Genomic DNA, 17608 nt, shown 5'->3' on the forward strand with positions numbered 1-17608 from the left:
AGTGGTGGACTTGGTAGTGGTAGGTTAATGATTGGACTGGATGATCTTAAAGGTCTCTTCCAACCTTAACGATTCTATGATTCTATAACAGTGAAAGCATGAATGGCAATTTGAAGCTACCACAACCACAAATGACTTCTTCAGTCACTACAGGGATACTGACAGCACTGTTAAGCAGATGCCCCACAGCTCTATCAACCAGGCTCTCCCTCACCACAGCCTTGCCACTCACTCACTAAAAAACAACAGGACTCTGCATACTGGTACCCAGAACAGTCCCCACTACTGTTTGAAATCTAAGCAGCTGTCATATTTGGAAGTTACTTCACTACAGGCAAATAAAGAACAAAACCCCTAAATACCAACCCAGAAACTTACCACATGGCAAGACAATAACACCAGATCTGGCTCGCCCATTTCCAAACATCTTCCGTAGGCTTTTCTCTTGATAGGGCCTGAGAACAGCTGTAGGTTTCAGATCTATATTAATATCGGGATTCACGGAATCATTTCTGAAATCATATTCTGCCAGCAAGGGGTACTCCAAATGGATACAACGCTTTTGAAGTTCTTCAATCATCTCCTGAAGAGAAAACAAAGCTTCAGATGGTAAATTCTCCATGTCTGAATTAATTCTTTTTTTTTCCCCAAACAACTAGATTATATAGTACCATGTGCAGTTACATTTATCTTTTATGCTCATGAAGTCTGCGAGAGTTAAAGTTCATTCCAGAAACTTTATTCATGACCACCTCTGCCCAACTCAAACATTTTAAATAACAGTCAACACTAGAAAGGGCTATTTAGACAGATGGAAGAACATGATGCATTAATCTCAGATGTGTTGTTTATCTGGCAGTGACTAAAATACATCCTGAAGTCCTGTAACAAAGAGCTCAATAACAGACACAAAAGGTTCTCTGTGTTACACAGAAGGACCGGCCAAAGCTGCACATCTGTTATGAGGAAAATCTTCATACCCTGGTAATGCAGTTATTCCACCACAGTGACAGGTTAACTCAATCACCAAAAGGTTGTTGGTTTGGTTTGGTTTTTTTAAAAATAAACAAAGTATCTACTAAGTTATCTTTTTTAAAAATGTCATTTTTTCCCAGTAAGACATCATTAGAATCACCGAGTTTTAGAGTCCAAAAACACCTTGAGAAATTTTACAAAAGGTCTCTGAAGATCAAGTCAGGCCTGTGCTCCAACCTCCAGCTACCCTTCTCAAGCTATGAAATCAGAACCATCAAGAGTTTCTTCCGCAAATATGAATCACAAAACAAAAACTGAAAAACAACCCCCAACGCAACCCAAAATGAACTACATCTTGCGGGCAGGGAAGGAACAATACCCAGCCTGCTGCCCTCTGTACTGAAGAGGAAGATCCTAAGATTTTGGAAGGCAAAAGGAAAGAAATGTTAATGACTTCCAGTGATCTCCCCTATCAAAGGGCCACAGTACTTTACATTAAGTTCTCACGCTTATTTGCAAGTCCTGGGCACACTTCGCAAAGCTGCAAATGCAGAGACGAAAATACTCATACCTGCTTGACTTCAAAAGATACTGTCTGTGTTTCCTCCTCCTCCTCCTCATCTTTGTCCATCTGTTCATAAAACTCAAATAAGTCAGCTGGGACATCAGGCTTATTCTGAGCATCTGTTCCCTGTGATGTTGAAGGACCAAAGCCACCTTCACTGGATTTGGAAATCTGAAATAGATGGACAGCAATTTTCACCAAAGGTTACGTGAGAGACACCTCCCCACCCACCCACTAAATTTGGGCTCATTAAGGAGGCACAGATCATTGCTGACAGAACTGAAAGCAAATGCCGATACAACAAACAAACAATAATCACTTCAAACTACTCAACAGTTTATCTAATTCAATCATTTTAAAACATGCCCAAACATACCGCTGATTTACTCGTGAATGTCTCTGTAATGAGCTCTGTTTCTTCACCCTCAGCATTTCTTAGGCGACAGTCTCTAATAACATGATCTTGCAGAAGCTGCTGAATGACATCAGGGTGGGTACTTTCCACAAAATACCTAAAATTAAAGAACAAAGAAAAATGTTTTTATGAACTAATCAACTGAATAACTGACAGGAAGAGTGGCATAGATACCTAAATATATAGCTATCCCAGATGCACTCTCAGGTATCCCATCTTGGGGGTGGTAATTTAAAAATAAAGAAATTATGGCAATAAAAAATTTTAAAATATGCCTCATACCAAAAGCATGATGTACTTTGCCATTATCCACCTTACTCAAATGTTCTCTAAAATAACATGAGTGAGGAAAGTCCAGCAGAACTGCCTAGAGAGAGCTCTCGCATACATGTCTTATTTGCGACATGTGACACAACTCAATTCTTTTGAGACTGAATTGAGCCAAGTCTGTGAAAACACGGGATGTGGTGTTTTAATGTCCTGCCCACAGGACCAAAAAAGCCCTAAAGACAAAAACCCAAAAACTCCAAAACACAAACCATCTAAAAAATTAAATTAGTGCATCCTGAAATTTTTACCCCCCCTGGAGATTCATCAGTAATGATGCTGGTTGGAGATCACAGTTAAAATGTGAGCCAAGAGAGACTTAAGTCTGAACTGGCACGGGAGAAATCTTTTCCTCAGAAATGCTTAGGAAGAGGACAAAAACCTGCTAGTAATACGAGCGTTAGTTTTATCCCAAGCAGCAGGTTCAAAAAAGCAGCAGCACAAGCAGAGCATTATAGTCCCAGGGCTTCTCTATGGCTGTCAGACAAGAGAGAACTTTGCAGAAGAAATAAAAGGAGAAAGTGAAAACACAGGCAAGGTGCAGACATAGGCTTCAGGTTTCTGCTGTCTCTCCCTACCGCAGAATCACAGGTTTATATAAAATCGGTCAGCTCTAAACTGGCTGACCTCTCAAGGCCCCTTCCAATGCTATCTTCTACGATTAAAACAAATCAGATTCAACCCACCAACAAGCACACCCCTCTTGCTGATGGATTTGCTTATCCTTCCTGAATGATGGATTACAAGTCAGAATACACGAGACTGAAGGACAGCTGTAGAAAAACTTGTCTAACAAGGCCTATATCAATTAGGAAGAAATGAATGAAACAATTATCTGAAAGCCTTAAGGATATGTTGGAAGTCCAAGCAATAAAGAAACAAGCTAGAATAGCTAATTAGCAACCTACTTTTAAAAATGTAATGATAACCATGAGTAGCTCGGGACACCAAACTGAGTTAATTGACTAATGTATTAAACACTTTCAACAACTGAAAAAGCAGTCTTGTGTTGGTAGATGCTACACTCAGCTGGGAGCTATAAGACTCAACAGCTACTGAGACCACTCATCTATGCCCAGCTGGGCATTTGGAGGCTGTCCTCTGCCACGCTAGTTAAGGAAGAAGCCACTTACCTGTTATGTTTCAGTACCAGCTTCACCTTCCCATAGCTGACGGTACACAGCTACAAACGAACAAGAGCAATCATTAGGAATATGCAAAAGACTGATTCTACGTTTGGGACCAAATGCTGCAATGCAGTTTGGGTCTTTGTAGGGAAGCAGGGTACCACAAAACATTTTCTTGCAATGTTATTATGCTTATAGAATAAACCTGAAAAGGTATTTTCAGAAGACGCACGCATTAGCTTACGCAGGAGATCAAGTCACACATATCCGGTTTTTATACCCGACTCCAATCTGCTTCCCAGGCTGCAAGAACATACTTGCAGGATAAGGTAACCTATGTTTTATAGTGCCTGGCTATTCCAGACTGCTTCCCACATTCAGAGTCTTCTTCCAGAGCAAATCTCAGGAAACTTTCCCCACGTAAAATTCCTACTGGCTGAAAAGTGTGCACACACACTTTGGTATACTTTTTCCTTTTTTAAAAACCATAAACTGCACCCAGGATATATTGTGGAAATAGTATTTGTCCAATAATTTACTATAGAAAAAAGACCAAAAAAAAAAGAATCCTCTGTTCTCTTGAAACAGCAACAGAATAGAACAAGATGATAAAACCAATGAATTAACGATTAAAAAAAAGTCAATTAAGCATAGGCAGCAGGAAAGGCTTTCACTAGTAGCACTAAATCTACTTCCAATACCAATAAAATATTCTTACCTTGATAAACTGAATTATTCCATCTGGAACACCAGTCTTGCTCAGTTTTTGTAAATACTCTGTGATGTCACTCGTTTGTAAGCCAACACTAACAGCAGCATACAGTGAGTAAGCAGTCAGCTTGTACTCGTGAATATGGGTTGGTCTGCACACAGGCTCAGCAATGGCAACCAAGAAATCCTGCGCGTATTTGTAAACTGGAGAAAAGGCTTCCAGAAAAATATGGCCATCGGGAGCCTACAGAAATAAAAAGAAACGCTGAAGGCGTAACAGTGTTAGCTGAACAGAATCAGGAATTTCCTATAAAGCAGCCACTATGACACAGAGACAGTACACTGTTTAGGTAGTAACGCATCATACCGTTTCAAAAAACAGTGTTTGCCCTAACAACAAAGTTTCAAGAAAAAGAAGAAAGGAGACACAGGAACATACAACTTTTGTCTTCTGAAAGGGTCGACATTGATTTGTCAATGTCCCTTCTATGGCACTAAGAATAAACCACACCCAGATCAATTAAGCTTTTACAGACTGATACACTGGCGTATTTTTTTTTCTTTTTTAATGCTAAGCAAATTGCTTGAGCAAGCTTCAGTCCCATTCCCCTGAAACCAAACAAAATTCCTCACTCATTTTGCACAGAATGAACGGAGGAGGAGAGATGGCACTTGTGTGTCACAGCACTCAGTAACACACGCCCCGCAGACGCTGGCAGAGCAACCACCTCTTGTCTATACACCTGTACCGCTAGCCGTGTCTTGGGCAGGTTTATTGGCGTCCCTTTCAGGGCAGAGAAGACAAACGGTACCAGTTACAGAAGATGAGACCAGGCTGTCTGAAGGCCGTCTCATTCCAACATACAAACCCTGCGGCTCTGTCACTGCAACAACAGAGCCCGCTTGTGTCACTGGCCAGCGCAGCCGCTTCCGCAAGCCATTCTGCCTCCCTCCCAGAAACATCTGGCTTACGGTGCTCCGCTGGCCCGTCCGGTCAAGGGCTCACCCCCAGCAAGGGGTGCCCGACGGAGAGGGGACCTGCGAGGAGGCTGCCGGGACGGAGCAATTCCCCTGGGCTTTCCGAGCGGCTCGCCGCGGGCAGCCCCACGCCGCGGGCAGCCCGCCTGTCCCGGCACGGGCGCTGCAGGTACCGCACCGCCCAGCCCGCCAGAACCAGCGCCGATCTCGCTGCGACCGAGCCGCCGAGGCCAGCCCCGGGAGCAGGCGCTCCCCACCCGCGCACAAACCCCTTCTCTCGGCGTCCTCAGCGGGCTGCCGGGGAGCGGGGCGCGCTTTGCCGGGCGGGCTGCGGCCCAGCGCCGGCTCCTGCACGGGGGGAAAGCCCACAGGGCAAACACGCCCCTGCCAGCTTCCCTCGCAAACCTCACGGCTAAGGGACAGACCTGCAGCCGCCAGGCCGCCTGCCCCGGCCTGCAGCCCAGCGCACTCGAGGGCAGCCGCAGGCAAGAGGCCCCGCTGGCTCTGCAGGGCGGCCCCCGGGGAAGCGGAGCCCCGAGGCGGGGCGCAGCGAGGCCCCGCGGCCGCACGTACCACCCAGAGCGGACGCGAGGAGTGGTCGGCCTTCAGGGGCATCTGCTGCCTGTAGTCCTTCGCCCCGTACTCGTCCACTTTGGTGCCGCTGTCCTCCACCTGCTTGCCCGCCGCAGACGGCACCGCCTCCTGCGACTCCTTGCCTGGAGCTTCGTCTTCATCGTCTTCGTCGTCATCGTAATGGCGCTTCTTGGACTTCTTCTTATCTGGGAGCAAAGCCGGAGCTGTGACGAGGCGGCGCGGCCGCCACCCGGGCCCGCGGCGCCCCAGAGCGGACCTCCCCGCCCCGCTCTCCCCCGGCCCCGCGCCGCCGGGGCGCTCCCCGCCGGGCTCCGGCCCGCCCCGGGCTGCTCACCCCGCTCCTTCCTGCCCATGGCCGCCGCGCAGCGCCCGCCGCACGCCAGCGCGCGGCCGGCGCGTCACTTCCGCCGCGCGGGCGGGGCGGAGGCAGGCCGCGGGCCACCCACGCCGCGCGCCGCCGGTGGATCTTCTGTGTCCGGGGCCGCCCCCGCCGCGGGGGGAGGCGCGGGCGGGCAGGGCAGCTGCGTACCGGCGGACAGCAGCACGGGGGAGGCACAGAAAGTGTCGGGGTTTTTTTGTTTGTTTGTTTGTTTGTTTTTTAAATTAAAAATGTAGGGCTTCCGCAAAGTACATTCTAAATGAAGGGAGAAAAAAAAAAAAAAAGCCAATTGGAAATTCCGGTACGAGACTGACATTCCACATTGCTCTAAAATACAGAATTCTTAAAAGAGAAATGCACACTGTTGTCCCTACAGAGTGTTTTAATATATTTCTAAGTACAATTCGTGTCTGATTTTGGAAATACAAATACATTTTGAATGGTTAAAAACAAAAATTAAAAAAATATTTTGAACATCAGCCAGCTGAAAATATATTTATCTAGTAAATCATCTCTCAAAGCTTTTATATATTTAATTATTCTAACTAAACATAGTACCCTTAAAAAACAAGTTCATAAAAATGTAGAAATGAAATTGTGGAATAAGATTACTGGGAGATATATATATACACACACATTCAATGCATACACAGAATTACAGGGGGGGTTGGTTGGTTTGGTTTTCAGTTTGGAAGGTTGGTAGACAAACGGAACTAGTAAGCAATGCTCAACTCCTGAGTTCCTCAACCAAGATAACCATAGGCTAATTTTTTAATTATTTTTATCTTTTTTTTTTTTATACACAAGATATTCCATGTAAAGCAGCAACAGCAGTGCAGTTACTGGTAGCAACATCTCAAAAGTAATAAAAAAACCATACATCCAGACAGTAGTACATTGCACGCACACGTGATTCTCATACACCCATCAACAATTGGTCAGAGTATTAAATCAGTGTACAAATTAAATATTTCCAAAAATGTGCAAAAAAGTCAACGTTGATAGAAAAAAACACCTTTGTGTACATACATTACAAACTGTGCCCAGCATTCAACTGAGAGTAAAAACATTTACAGTGAGAAACTGATAGATTAAATAGAGAATTTAATGGCTACATAAAAATGTACATTAGATCAAGAGTAAATTTACAAATTTTTTTATTCATAGCTTCATGAAAACTAAAAGCCTACGCTCCAATTCATCTAAGTCTCCTCCACGTATTTACAGGATACTCCGTTATACGACTCCTACGAGGTCTGAGATGACAGTATGCTTTAATAAACCGTTCCAATTTTAGGATGACACCACTGGTATCAAAGAGAAACAAACACGAAGGGAACCGACAATCTAACGCCTGTTTGCAAAAGAAAATGCAATCCTTGTTTTTAAATCCACGCTATATAACCTCTGGGGAAAAGGATCATCTAGTTTTGGGGCAAAAGACATGAAAAACCTCTGAAATATTTCCCATGAGTAACTCCCGCTCTGGAGTTAGAGTATCTTTTTCCTTCTCTCTCGACAGAAGACCCTGACCTCCAATCCTCATTGGTGGACTCAATGTAAGGGCTGAACTACAAGATATAGTTTTTATGTGTTTTAATCCAGTTCCTCTCCCTTTAAAGTAAGTTTATGAAAACTAAGACCGAGCCAAAGCACGACTGCTAGCATCGGTGCTTTGAAACATGAGAAATTTCATTTCCTCTATCCCGTCTACCCCTCAAATACATACGTGTATATATTGCTAGAGAAAACCCAAGGGTTGCTCCAACCAGCGGGGAGCTGCAGCGCCCTGGGTTCCAGTGATGGGGCCCTGCTAAAAAGCCGTACCTTAACTCGCCCCTTATTCAGGAGCTATCGGTGACCACCTATGCGGTATTTAAGTTACGCCAACTAGAGAGAAAAATAAACCGTGCAGGCCAAGCGGGGGACATAAAGAGAGACAGGAGGTCCTTTGTTTCTGAATCAAGGATTTTGATTCGAAAACCCCAGACTGGCAGCCATTCTGCCTACCCCCTTTGGTGCGCGTTTGTGGCTCCTGCTGAAGACAGCGCCAACACCCAGGGACGTGTGGGTGACGCTGGGCTGTCACGTCAAGCAGACTGCTTCCCAGCAGCTTTGAAGTGTTCTTACTGTGGCGCACAGAGCGGTCCAGGTCACAAATCTACTTATCTTCACGGTGTTTCTTAAATGTCCCAAAGCTCAAACCTGGCTATTAAAATCACCAGGTTTAGTCACCAAGCTTATGCATTAATTTTAGAATGACAACAACAAGATTAAGTTATAAAGAGTTTTGAAAAGCAAACTCTTCATTTTAATGCTGGCATGAATTTTGCACATCAAAACAGCAACTATAAACACCCAAATCTCTTAAATATGGGCAATATCTATCACTTTTTACTAGTACCTGCTTTACTCAGTTAGCAATCGCTTACTGATGGATATATATGTATCTATAAGTAACAGTACTAATCCATGAAACATCACTTTTGGCTATATGTATATGGGGATAGAAAAGCTTTGGTAATTGTATGTGATTTTACACTGCAGACTTGTCATTAACACAAGACAGCAAGTTACCAGCAAGAAGAAATGATACTGGCGGTAACACTTCGGCTTTTCCAGAAACACCATAGGGACTTACATTCAAGCACACACATTATGCTTTTCTATATGCGTGACAAAGACTTTCAAGATTAAAAAAGTAAGAAATTGGTTATAAATAACTGAAGATCTGACCAATTTGCTCAAGTCTCTGAAGCTGCAGTTAAGACATTGCTCTGTGTTGTCCAAAGGAATGGCTTGCTGTACTGCGCTGTACCTACAGGTGCTACAGGACCTTCAGTCAAGACAACGGCAGGATTAGGATTATCCAAAAGACACAGGAAAGAATTTCATGGGCACGATGCTAGCTTCACTGAGAAATCTGTTGATTTGCTTAGACAATTCATATTCCTTTGTGTTGAAAGTAAACAGCTTTTAATACAGTACCATGTTTACAAATGTACCAACTATAATTTCAAGTCCATTAATGAAGAACTCTGCTGCGGTCTCTACAGTAAACCCAGAGTCTAGTACCCAGAGCTAGGAAGCTAAATCTCGACTCCAGCAGTATTTGTGTGAGTGCGGAAAAGTCCTTCTTCTGCTATGCGCATCAGTGTGCAATCTCCAAAACGCAAATACAAAACCTGTATTAGCACAGGAAGCCTTCAGGAAGTGCTCAAAAAAAATCACTTTTTAAAATTCTCAATTTAAATGTCTGCAGCAGATTATAACTAAAGTACACTTTTCAATGCAGTTAGGTGAATTCTGGTTTGGGCACTTTGGAAAAAAACATACTCTAATACTGTTTTGGTGACATGGAATTGTATGACATATTTCAATATGGTGTTCAAATATGAAGAAAATTAAGGCATACAGATAAAAAGGCACTAGCTAAAAAAAACCCAAATAAATTTTCATTTTGTTATGATGAAGGGACTGTTTAGCTACAAATCAAACTGCAAATAAAGTTAAAATATTAAGACTATATTTAAACTGTCAAGAAAAAAGTCTATGTAGATTTAACTTTGCAGTTATTAGATCCATACCTTTTTAAGTCCTTGCATGGATATTTCTATCACCCAAATTAAAAATAAACAACTTGCTCTAATGCAACTGAAACTCTCAGTTGCACTCTAGCAGCAGTTAGTTACACCATTAAAACCATACTACAGAAGTAGCCTGACTTTTGTTACTTACTACATGCAAACAGAATAATAAAATTCATTAGCAGATAAGTAAGTCCTTTGAAAATATGCATACTCACTGTGAACCTCGATCTTTTTTTTTTTTGAGAGCATAGCTTCATCACGGCATTTACAGAAAAGCAAACCAACCCTGCAACAGCATTGTTTTCATTGGCATTTTCTAGTAATTGGATTCAACAATTAAGACTAATTCATGACTCTAAAATGCTGGTATCTTTGTTAGATATTAGAAGTTGTGAGCAGGGATCTTGGCTCTGCAGCCCTCCTCCAATTGAGTTTTAAGCATGTAATTCCATGTGCCCTCTCAAATTCTAGAACTAGGGTTTGTTCATTATCACGCCAGTAGTCAATATAAGTGTTTTACAGACATTGTATACAGGGGTACTGCGTTATTTAATGCAGCTTGTTTTACTACATTACCCCAATAGGGGGTAAATATTAGCTAACCTTTTGGTAAAAGGTCTGGTTTAGCTTCATAATTATTTCTAGCTCAAAACATTCATGTTAATAACCGTCTAATTTACTGTAAGTTGCTTAAGTCAGTAGACAAATTCTCCATAGTGTGAAAAAAACCCAGCTCAAGCCTAACCTTGGTTAAATTAATAAAATTTTACTAGAATCACTGGAACTGGCAAATGCCATCTTCATTTAAGAAGCCCTGTCTTTACATTGGCAGCAATTTGTCAAAGAAATTAAGGAAAACGCATTCTGCAAATTCTTTTTTTCCTGGCTCCAGAATGCTTACCGTTGTCATGACTGAATGCCACTTTTTAGAAAAGGCACAAAAGCAGCAAACTCAATTATTCAGTAATTAAAAGTCACAACGAGGAATTGATATTGCAATATACATGAGCCAGCACTGTCTCACAAAAAGGACACATTATAAGAAAACTAGATTCTGAAAATTTTCAAGCTTCAGAGAGTGCAGCTTCTTTTTAGAATAGTATATTTAAATGTTATGAACGCTACAGATAAACCTGGTTACATTTTCCCTTTAATGTCCTTTTTTGGTAATATAAAATTTCCTTACCTTTTCAGATATCACTGTCCACTACTGATTTTTATATACATTTTCACCTTGGTTTTGGTACCTTCTTAATCTGTTTGAAATCAATCATTTCAATTATATAATCTTTAAATTACCTACATAAACTATTAGGCTCTACATTGAACTTCCCATCCCTGCTGTCTCTAAATTTTGCTTATAAAGCAAAGGTCTTTTACAGCAGAGTACATACCAATTCTCCTTAAAGACTGCTTTCATATCTTTTATCTAGTGACAGAGAAGCGCAAAAAAAAAAAAAAGGTCAGTACAAGCTGACTTTCCTTTCAGCCTTCTGAACTTTCCCTGGTCTGACTAGTTCTTCCCATGCTCAGAAAACCTTGCACAGTTTTGTACCCTGACTGAGAAAATTATAAGCTGGGTAAAATACTCACATAAACCGAAGAAGCTACCGCTATCAGTCTGAGGAGAGATGGCCTCAAAAGAATCATTCTTACTCCACTACAGGTAAAGTGATTAGGATAGATCCATACTCCTGCTTATGCTCTGTTACGAAATTTGGAAGTTAGCAGAATAAATTCAGAAATCTTATGAGTGAACTACCATGGGAATGGATAAGCTTATTGTTCTATCTCCATGCACTTCATAATTCTGATAGTCCTCTATAAATGCAAACAGGTAGAGCCTTGTCAGAGTGGACAGGGTTCACAGTACCAGCCCGCTCTGCCTTTGCAAAACAACAAAAGCAAGCAATGAATCATCCAAACCAGTATACATTATTTCAGTTCTGTAGTCCAATAGTTTATTTCCAAATGCCCTTTTAAATTCTTTATGCTGTGTTGCTCTACAAAAATATGAGAGTTTGACTTTTCTGTTGTGAAAAGTCAGTTATTCACTACACCTGATCAGCACCTGGACTTCTTGACTGAGAAGCAGTATTTCAGAGTTTTACTTTTGTTCTTTTATTATGCTCTTTAAGAAATGGAAAAAGTGATTAACGTACGTTTTATGACAGTTGGAAATCTGACAAACACCAATCATCTGGATTATCAGGCTGGAGTAATCACACTCATGTTGTTTAATTGCTGGCTCTCTTTGCACTTTTGGCCTATTCCTCATACAATCTTTAGTGCTGTGCCTCCTTGTTCATGTGGATTCATCACTGCTACCTTATTAAAAATATAACCGGAGTCTTATCTTTCTCAGTGACTTATTCCTGGTGTTAAAAGATGTTTAACTGTATTTCAGGAATTTTCAACACATCCTAGATGACTGAACTGTGTTACTACAATAATTTTTTTAGTGCATAACGGGAAGAATTTTATATTATTCAGGCACTTGATGTTGACATACATTCCATCCTAGCGCCTCTCGACAGCTTTGAAAACATTTCTTATAGCTCATTGTGAATCAACTAACTCATATACTGCACAAGGATTAGTCACTCCCCTTCCCCTCCGCCCATTCATGGGATTGTGGAGGAGAACTGACTCTCAACATCACTATTTTTTCTTATCTGAGATAACCGTCTCCCTCCAAGCTTATGCAACAGAGGTTCTCTTTGGCAGATACAGCAGGAGGCATTCTCCTAACTATTTACATCCAGCAGCTGACCCTTGTCTATGACAGAAATTTTCCCCTTGCAGTATAGTAGTTCCTAGGAGTCTGGGTCCATAATCTGTTTACCTGTAATTATTTTCCTATTAAGATAATACAATAGTTCTACACCAAAACCTCTAACTAGTACATCAGTGTTGAGCTCTTTTTTGTTATTTTCTTTTGGTCACATAGAAGTACCGGTTAGACATGCTGCTGTACAAAGAGTTCCAAGTTCTTCCAGCTTTAACATTAACACACAGAACTGCGTGTTGCAGCTTAAACTGTAAAATCCAGACACTGATTAAAATGCTAAGATATAATAAGAACTTGGAACTCTCTGCCACAAGTACCTACAATATAGAGACAAATCACAGAGAAGTAACCTTCTTGTCTTTAGCTGCATGTCTATTTTTCCCTGCACCCTGAGTCAGTCAGCGGTGTCAGAAAAAGTCACACAGTTCCTGACTGTCTAAGCATTTGTCTTTTTTTTTTTTTCCCCTTTAAATAAGGAACAAATATGTACTAAAGTGCTTTATCTACATGAATCACATCAGTACATTATAGAAACAAAATGTTCTAGTCCTGGTGGGAGCGGGGGAGAGAAGATTCTCATTTTAGATACAAAATTTAGATTGTTTACAATCTAAGTGAAACAAAGATTCAAGAGAATATTCTCTCTCTTGTCTTTTTTCTCCTTTTCTTGTAAAAAATAAAAGTGCAGTCAAATAGAAAATAAATGCAGTAGATGCAAGCTGAGTTGAGGCAGGCTGTTAGTGATAGTGTGCAAACGTGTGTCTTAGCAGTTCATCTGCAAATGGTCGCAGCTTGGCCTCGATAAAAATCCGTTTCAAGAAATCCCGAGCATGGTCGGAGACATGAGGTGGTAGCTGGGGGTTGGTTGGCTGAGTGGCAATTTTAAAGATGGCAGCCATTGCTTCGAACTCTGCCCACGGGGGCTTCTCAGTGAGCATTTCTACCACTGTGCAACCTACACTCCTGAAACAGAGGCAGAAGTGAAACAGCAGGTTACAACAGAGTCATGCCCTTCTAGGAAAACAAGAAATAGCAGAGTGACTAAAATACCACAAATCGGTAGTGTCCACTAAACTCTACAAAGCAACTTCAGCAGAAAACAGGTGTTTAAAAAAATTGCATGTACAGCTATATGTTTTATCTCAAAGTTACACAAATCACTACCTACACCTTCAGTTACTACTTCCCTGGGCCAAAAGCTACTGCTGCGGTGATGAGAATTAGGTATTTATCCAGGCAATACCAACTGCGTTATATGGCACTGCGCTATTCAGCACTCAGCAGGCTGATACAGGGCACGAGTGCTGCACAACCCTTGTACCCCAGGTCTTCAGATACTTGCAGGATTTGAATGCACTTGAAAGCTTTCTTGCTCATTAAGGCTTAACAGAAATGCAAAGCAACAGGAATGCTTTGAGTATACCGCGTATATTGCTAGCTTATTAGAAATGCACGAGTTATCACCAGTGAATAATGTGCAAACGTAACACAGCAGTTGAAAAGTTCAAAACCGTACTTTAGTGGTATCCTCCTCTTTTAGTTAAGGATACTAAAAATATACTTAGATTGCCAAACAAAACTTTAAGATCCTACATAATCTTCGTATACAAAGCTTATGTTTCAAGGATTTAGGAAGGTGGAAGGGCACACATATGGCCAGAAAAACTTTGTTCCGTAAGTCCTGCAAGATCAGCCTCTTCCAGCAACAAGCGAATGATACTGCAAAACGGATAGGCTGGAATAATTTCCCCATTTTCAGGAAGTCTTACGGTTTTTCAAGATTCTTGCAGGAAGTTTTATGGTTAGACAGAGGTACATTTCTTTACACAGTAAGGATTTACTGACTGAAGTCAAACATCAGTATTTTTTCTTAGTTTTAACCAGGATTTTCTCCATCAAAACCCATGTATTAGCCTTGGAACAAATACTTCAAAGCTGAACAAGTCAACCGCCTGAAATCTATAAGGTGGTTCTACTATTCAAGTATAGCAGAATGATTACTAAGTGATTTGAAGTAGGTTAAATTAATTTCCCTGATATTAAAAGTATTGCCATTGGTTGGATATAATGTGGTTCCTTTTTAAACACACACAGTGTTACCACTCCTGCATATCTAGTGTTGCCTACCTGTTATTCTGTGTGTTCACAGATCACCTGCAGTGCAAGGAGTTTAATCACTCAAATCATCTGTCCATTGGGCTGGAGCTATGTTAGACTATGTCATATTACACAATGTATCACAAACATTCAGTTTTGAAATTTACCTTTCCCTCTTAATTCTTAAATATTAAAAAAAATAATTCGGTTTAAGTTATTATTAGATACCTCTCATTTTAATCTGGCTAATTCATTCTTATGTGCTCATCTTTTAAAGGACCAGCATTTCGTTTTCTGCCTTGCATCAAAGGTATTTCAGTGATAAAGTTTCATTACAGGATATTGACTTAACTGATGCTTCAAAGCTTCACATGTTGCTTTCACCCGGTACCTCTCCAGGATTTACAAACAGTCTGGTAATCCTAACTTCACGCAAGGTCAGTTCAAAGGATTCTCTTATGATCCCTAAATCAATGGGCTGCGAAATTGCCAAATGAAAAATTCCCAAATTTCAGTGTTATGCTCTCCAAATACGACTGTCAGTGTTCACACTTGCCACCTCCTTTGGCTTAAACCCCAGGATGAACTTCAACTTCAGATAACAAACAGTTACGCTCTGCTGAAAAAGAGCCCATTCTGACATGACACCTTTCAGTAGAGAAGTTTTTTTTTAACATACCAGATATCTGCTTTTCTGCCGTACCCTTCTCCACTAATAACTTCTGGACTCATCCAGTATGGAGTTCCTGTGACAGACTTCATTCCTGTACCAGAGAGACATATTGTCTGCAGTCGTTTGCTGGCACCAAAGTCACCGAGCTTCACATTGCCTGCTGAATCTCGCAGAATATTTGCTCCTGGAAGGAAGGGAACACAGCATTACATTCATGAAAGGCCTGTTAACATTTTGGTGTGGAGAAAGGTAATAGAAGTTTTGAGTCAGTGATACAATGCAAAATCAGCCCAGTATTTCCAGCCAGAGAATTCACCCTCTCTGCTCATTCCTATCGCTTTATTCCAAAATTCAGAAAATAACGAATTGTACACATTAGTTTGCATCCTAGGCCTTTTCCGGGAAGTCCCAGTCATTTTGTAAAGCCTTCCTGACAAAATAAGGAATGTGCCATACAAGGGAAATAAAAAGAAATGGGAAAGAAGTTTCCCCACAACTGAAAATGTCTTCATACTATATTGAAGCAAAATCTCAAACTGTGTTACAGATTTGTTCAAAACACTTATCTGCATGAGTATGTACAAATTGACCATGATTATCTCAACCTTTTTTGGAACAAAACACTACTGGTACAAAGCAACAGGAAAATTGTAAAAGTTTTAGGGAATACAGAAGTGTTGTGTTCAACACATCTATTTTGCACATCACCATCTTCCTACATATTCATAACTTGCTTATGCAGCACTTGCAAATCATCTGTATCTACCTGCAAAAAGTAAGTATGTCTGTTTCCTCAGGTTTCCTGGCAGTAAAATGGAAGAAGTCTGAGTCATTTGATCAGGCAAGTCACCTTTGCCAGTCATTTCTTTTACCAGTGAAATGCTGAATAATTTCTATGTAACTGATAGAAACAAAACTCTGTAAAAATAAACTTTCGAGTCATGATGCTTTCCTCTGCACATTCTATTTGTAATGACACCATCTTTTAATATATTCAAAATTATTAATACTAAAACAAAATCATAAAGAGCTTTATCATGATTGTTGTGCAGACAGATACTACAGAAACATTTTCAGAAGTCTGCTAGAACATCACAAAGATGCTTGTTTTTCCCCCGTCAGGTTACAACAGTGACAGGAATAAATGACAGAAAGCAAATCTCACTGATTTTAAGGCAGTATTTTGGCATTTCAAACTTAATTACATTTTAGCGCTTCACACAAGACTAGAAAAGAATTTGTAGTAAAGAGCACTGAACTGTGCACAGAACTATCATTACCTTTAATATCTCGATGGACAATCATATTACTGTGCAAGTAGTGAACTCCTTCCAAAATCTGCCGCGTATATTTACGAGTGACATTCTCTGTGAGTGCTCCATATGATTTCAGTTGGTCTTTGATGGAACCCTATGGCAAACAAGAAGCATAAAACACCGTAACATTTCTGGAATCACAAGTGGGCTAATATAATATGACAGTTGAACTTCAACAAAATTTATGCCTGAAATATAGACATTTAAAGTTGCAATACTTCTCTAGATCAACTTAAAAGCACAGATATAGTTTTACCTCCACTGAGAAAATTATAAACTTTGACAAGAAAAGAGGCTGGACAGAGAAGTGATATACTGAAACGTTAAGCCATGAACTTTAAGTGTCAAGCAGCTGAATAGTTCCAGTGTGACGTACAGAAAAAGAACAGCAGTATTTTCACTCAAACACCACTCTCAACTTTTTTTAATGGTTAAATAGTGATAATCAAGTTGGACAAAACATGTGCTGTTTACCCTGGTTAGTTTATACTCAGGAAAAAAAAAAAAGGGTTGTCAAGAACAAACCACCACATGCTGGAGGACGGTACTTTATGTAAAAATTAAGAGGTAAGCAAGTCTTGGCTTACAATGAAATTAAATCAAAAATTCGTGGTTTCGTAACTATTTCTGTATAACCTGGCTTTGCCACACAGAGTTACAAACTGCGAAGGTTACTTCTGTGACACTCCTCCAAATCTCAGAAACATTCAACAAGCTCCCCAAAACAAAGCCCAGAACTCACATTAAAAAAAACCAACCAAACCAACCAACCAAAAAACGACCACCAATAACACCACCCTCACCCCACTTTTCTCCTCTGGAGTCTCACAGTAAAGTAGAATGCTGTAACTATTCAGAAATACAGAGCCTATGTTTTTATATGAGCACATTTTTTTAGCTCTGCTGACCCCACTTGGCGAGAAAATGAAAATCTAGTTGTCTGCCTTTATAATATTTCTTAACAGAACAGTAGAAGAACAGTTCAGCATGTACCTAAATGCCACACAAAAAACAAGCACCAAGATTATTCCCACACCTATCTTAGCTACTTTTTGTCTTCCCGAAATAAT

General features: G+C 40.8%; 2 protein-coding genes across 10 annotated transcripts in view; both read right to left on the reverse strand.

Annotated features, from left to right (window-relative positions):
- The window catches only part of ERCC3 (ERCC excision repair 3, TFIIH core complex helicase subunit), a 31800-nt gene extending 25743 nt beyond the window's left edge, over positions 1-6057 (reverse strand). For 7 of the 8 annotated variants that reach the window (XR_012831039.1, XM_075710123.1, XM_075710122.1 and 4 more), the window contains exons 1-7: positions 6027-6057; positions 5672-5877; positions 4128-4364; positions 3416-3465; positions 1917-2052; positions 1547-1711; positions 379-583 (exon numbers count right to left, since the gene is read on the reverse strand). Coding sequence is in view for 7 of the 8 variants with exons in the window: in XM_075710123.1 (XP_075566238.1) it covers positions 379-583; positions 1547-1711; positions 1917-2052; positions 3416-3465; positions 4128-4364; positions 5672-5877; positions 6027-6045 (1018 nt within the window). In the remaining variant the exon portion in view is untranslated. Of the gene's footprint in view, positions 1-378; positions 584-1546; positions 1712-1916; positions 2053-3415; positions 3466-4127; positions 4365-5671; positions 5878-5948; positions 5961-6026 lie in introns of all 8 variants that reach the window. The other variant, XM_075710126.1, reaches the window with a different exon arrangement.
- A 3685-nt stretch (positions 6058-9742) lies between these two features.
- MAP3K2 (mitogen-activated protein kinase kinase kinase 2) overlaps positions 9743-17608 on the reverse strand; it is a 32781-nt gene continuing 24915 nt past the window's right edge. For both annotated transcript variants that reach the window (XM_075710309.1, XM_009483221.2), the window contains exons 14-16: positions 16503-16632; positions 15229-15406; positions 9743-13415 (exon numbers count right to left, since the gene is read on the reverse strand). In XM_075710309.1, the coding sequence (XP_075566424.1) occupies positions 13190-13415; positions 15229-15406; positions 16503-16632 (534 nt within the window). In that variant the 3' untranslated portion in view covers positions 9743-13189. The remainder of the gene's footprint in view (positions 13416-15228; positions 15407-16502; positions 16633-17608) is intronic.

Source organism: Pelecanus crispus, chromosome 5 (genome assembly GCF_030463565.1).
Source record: "Pelecanus crispus isolate bPelCri1 chromosome 5, bPelCri1.pri, whole genome shotgun sequence".
NCBI lineage: Eukaryota > Metazoa > Chordata > Aves > Pelecaniformes > Pelecanidae > Pelecanus > Pelecanus crispus.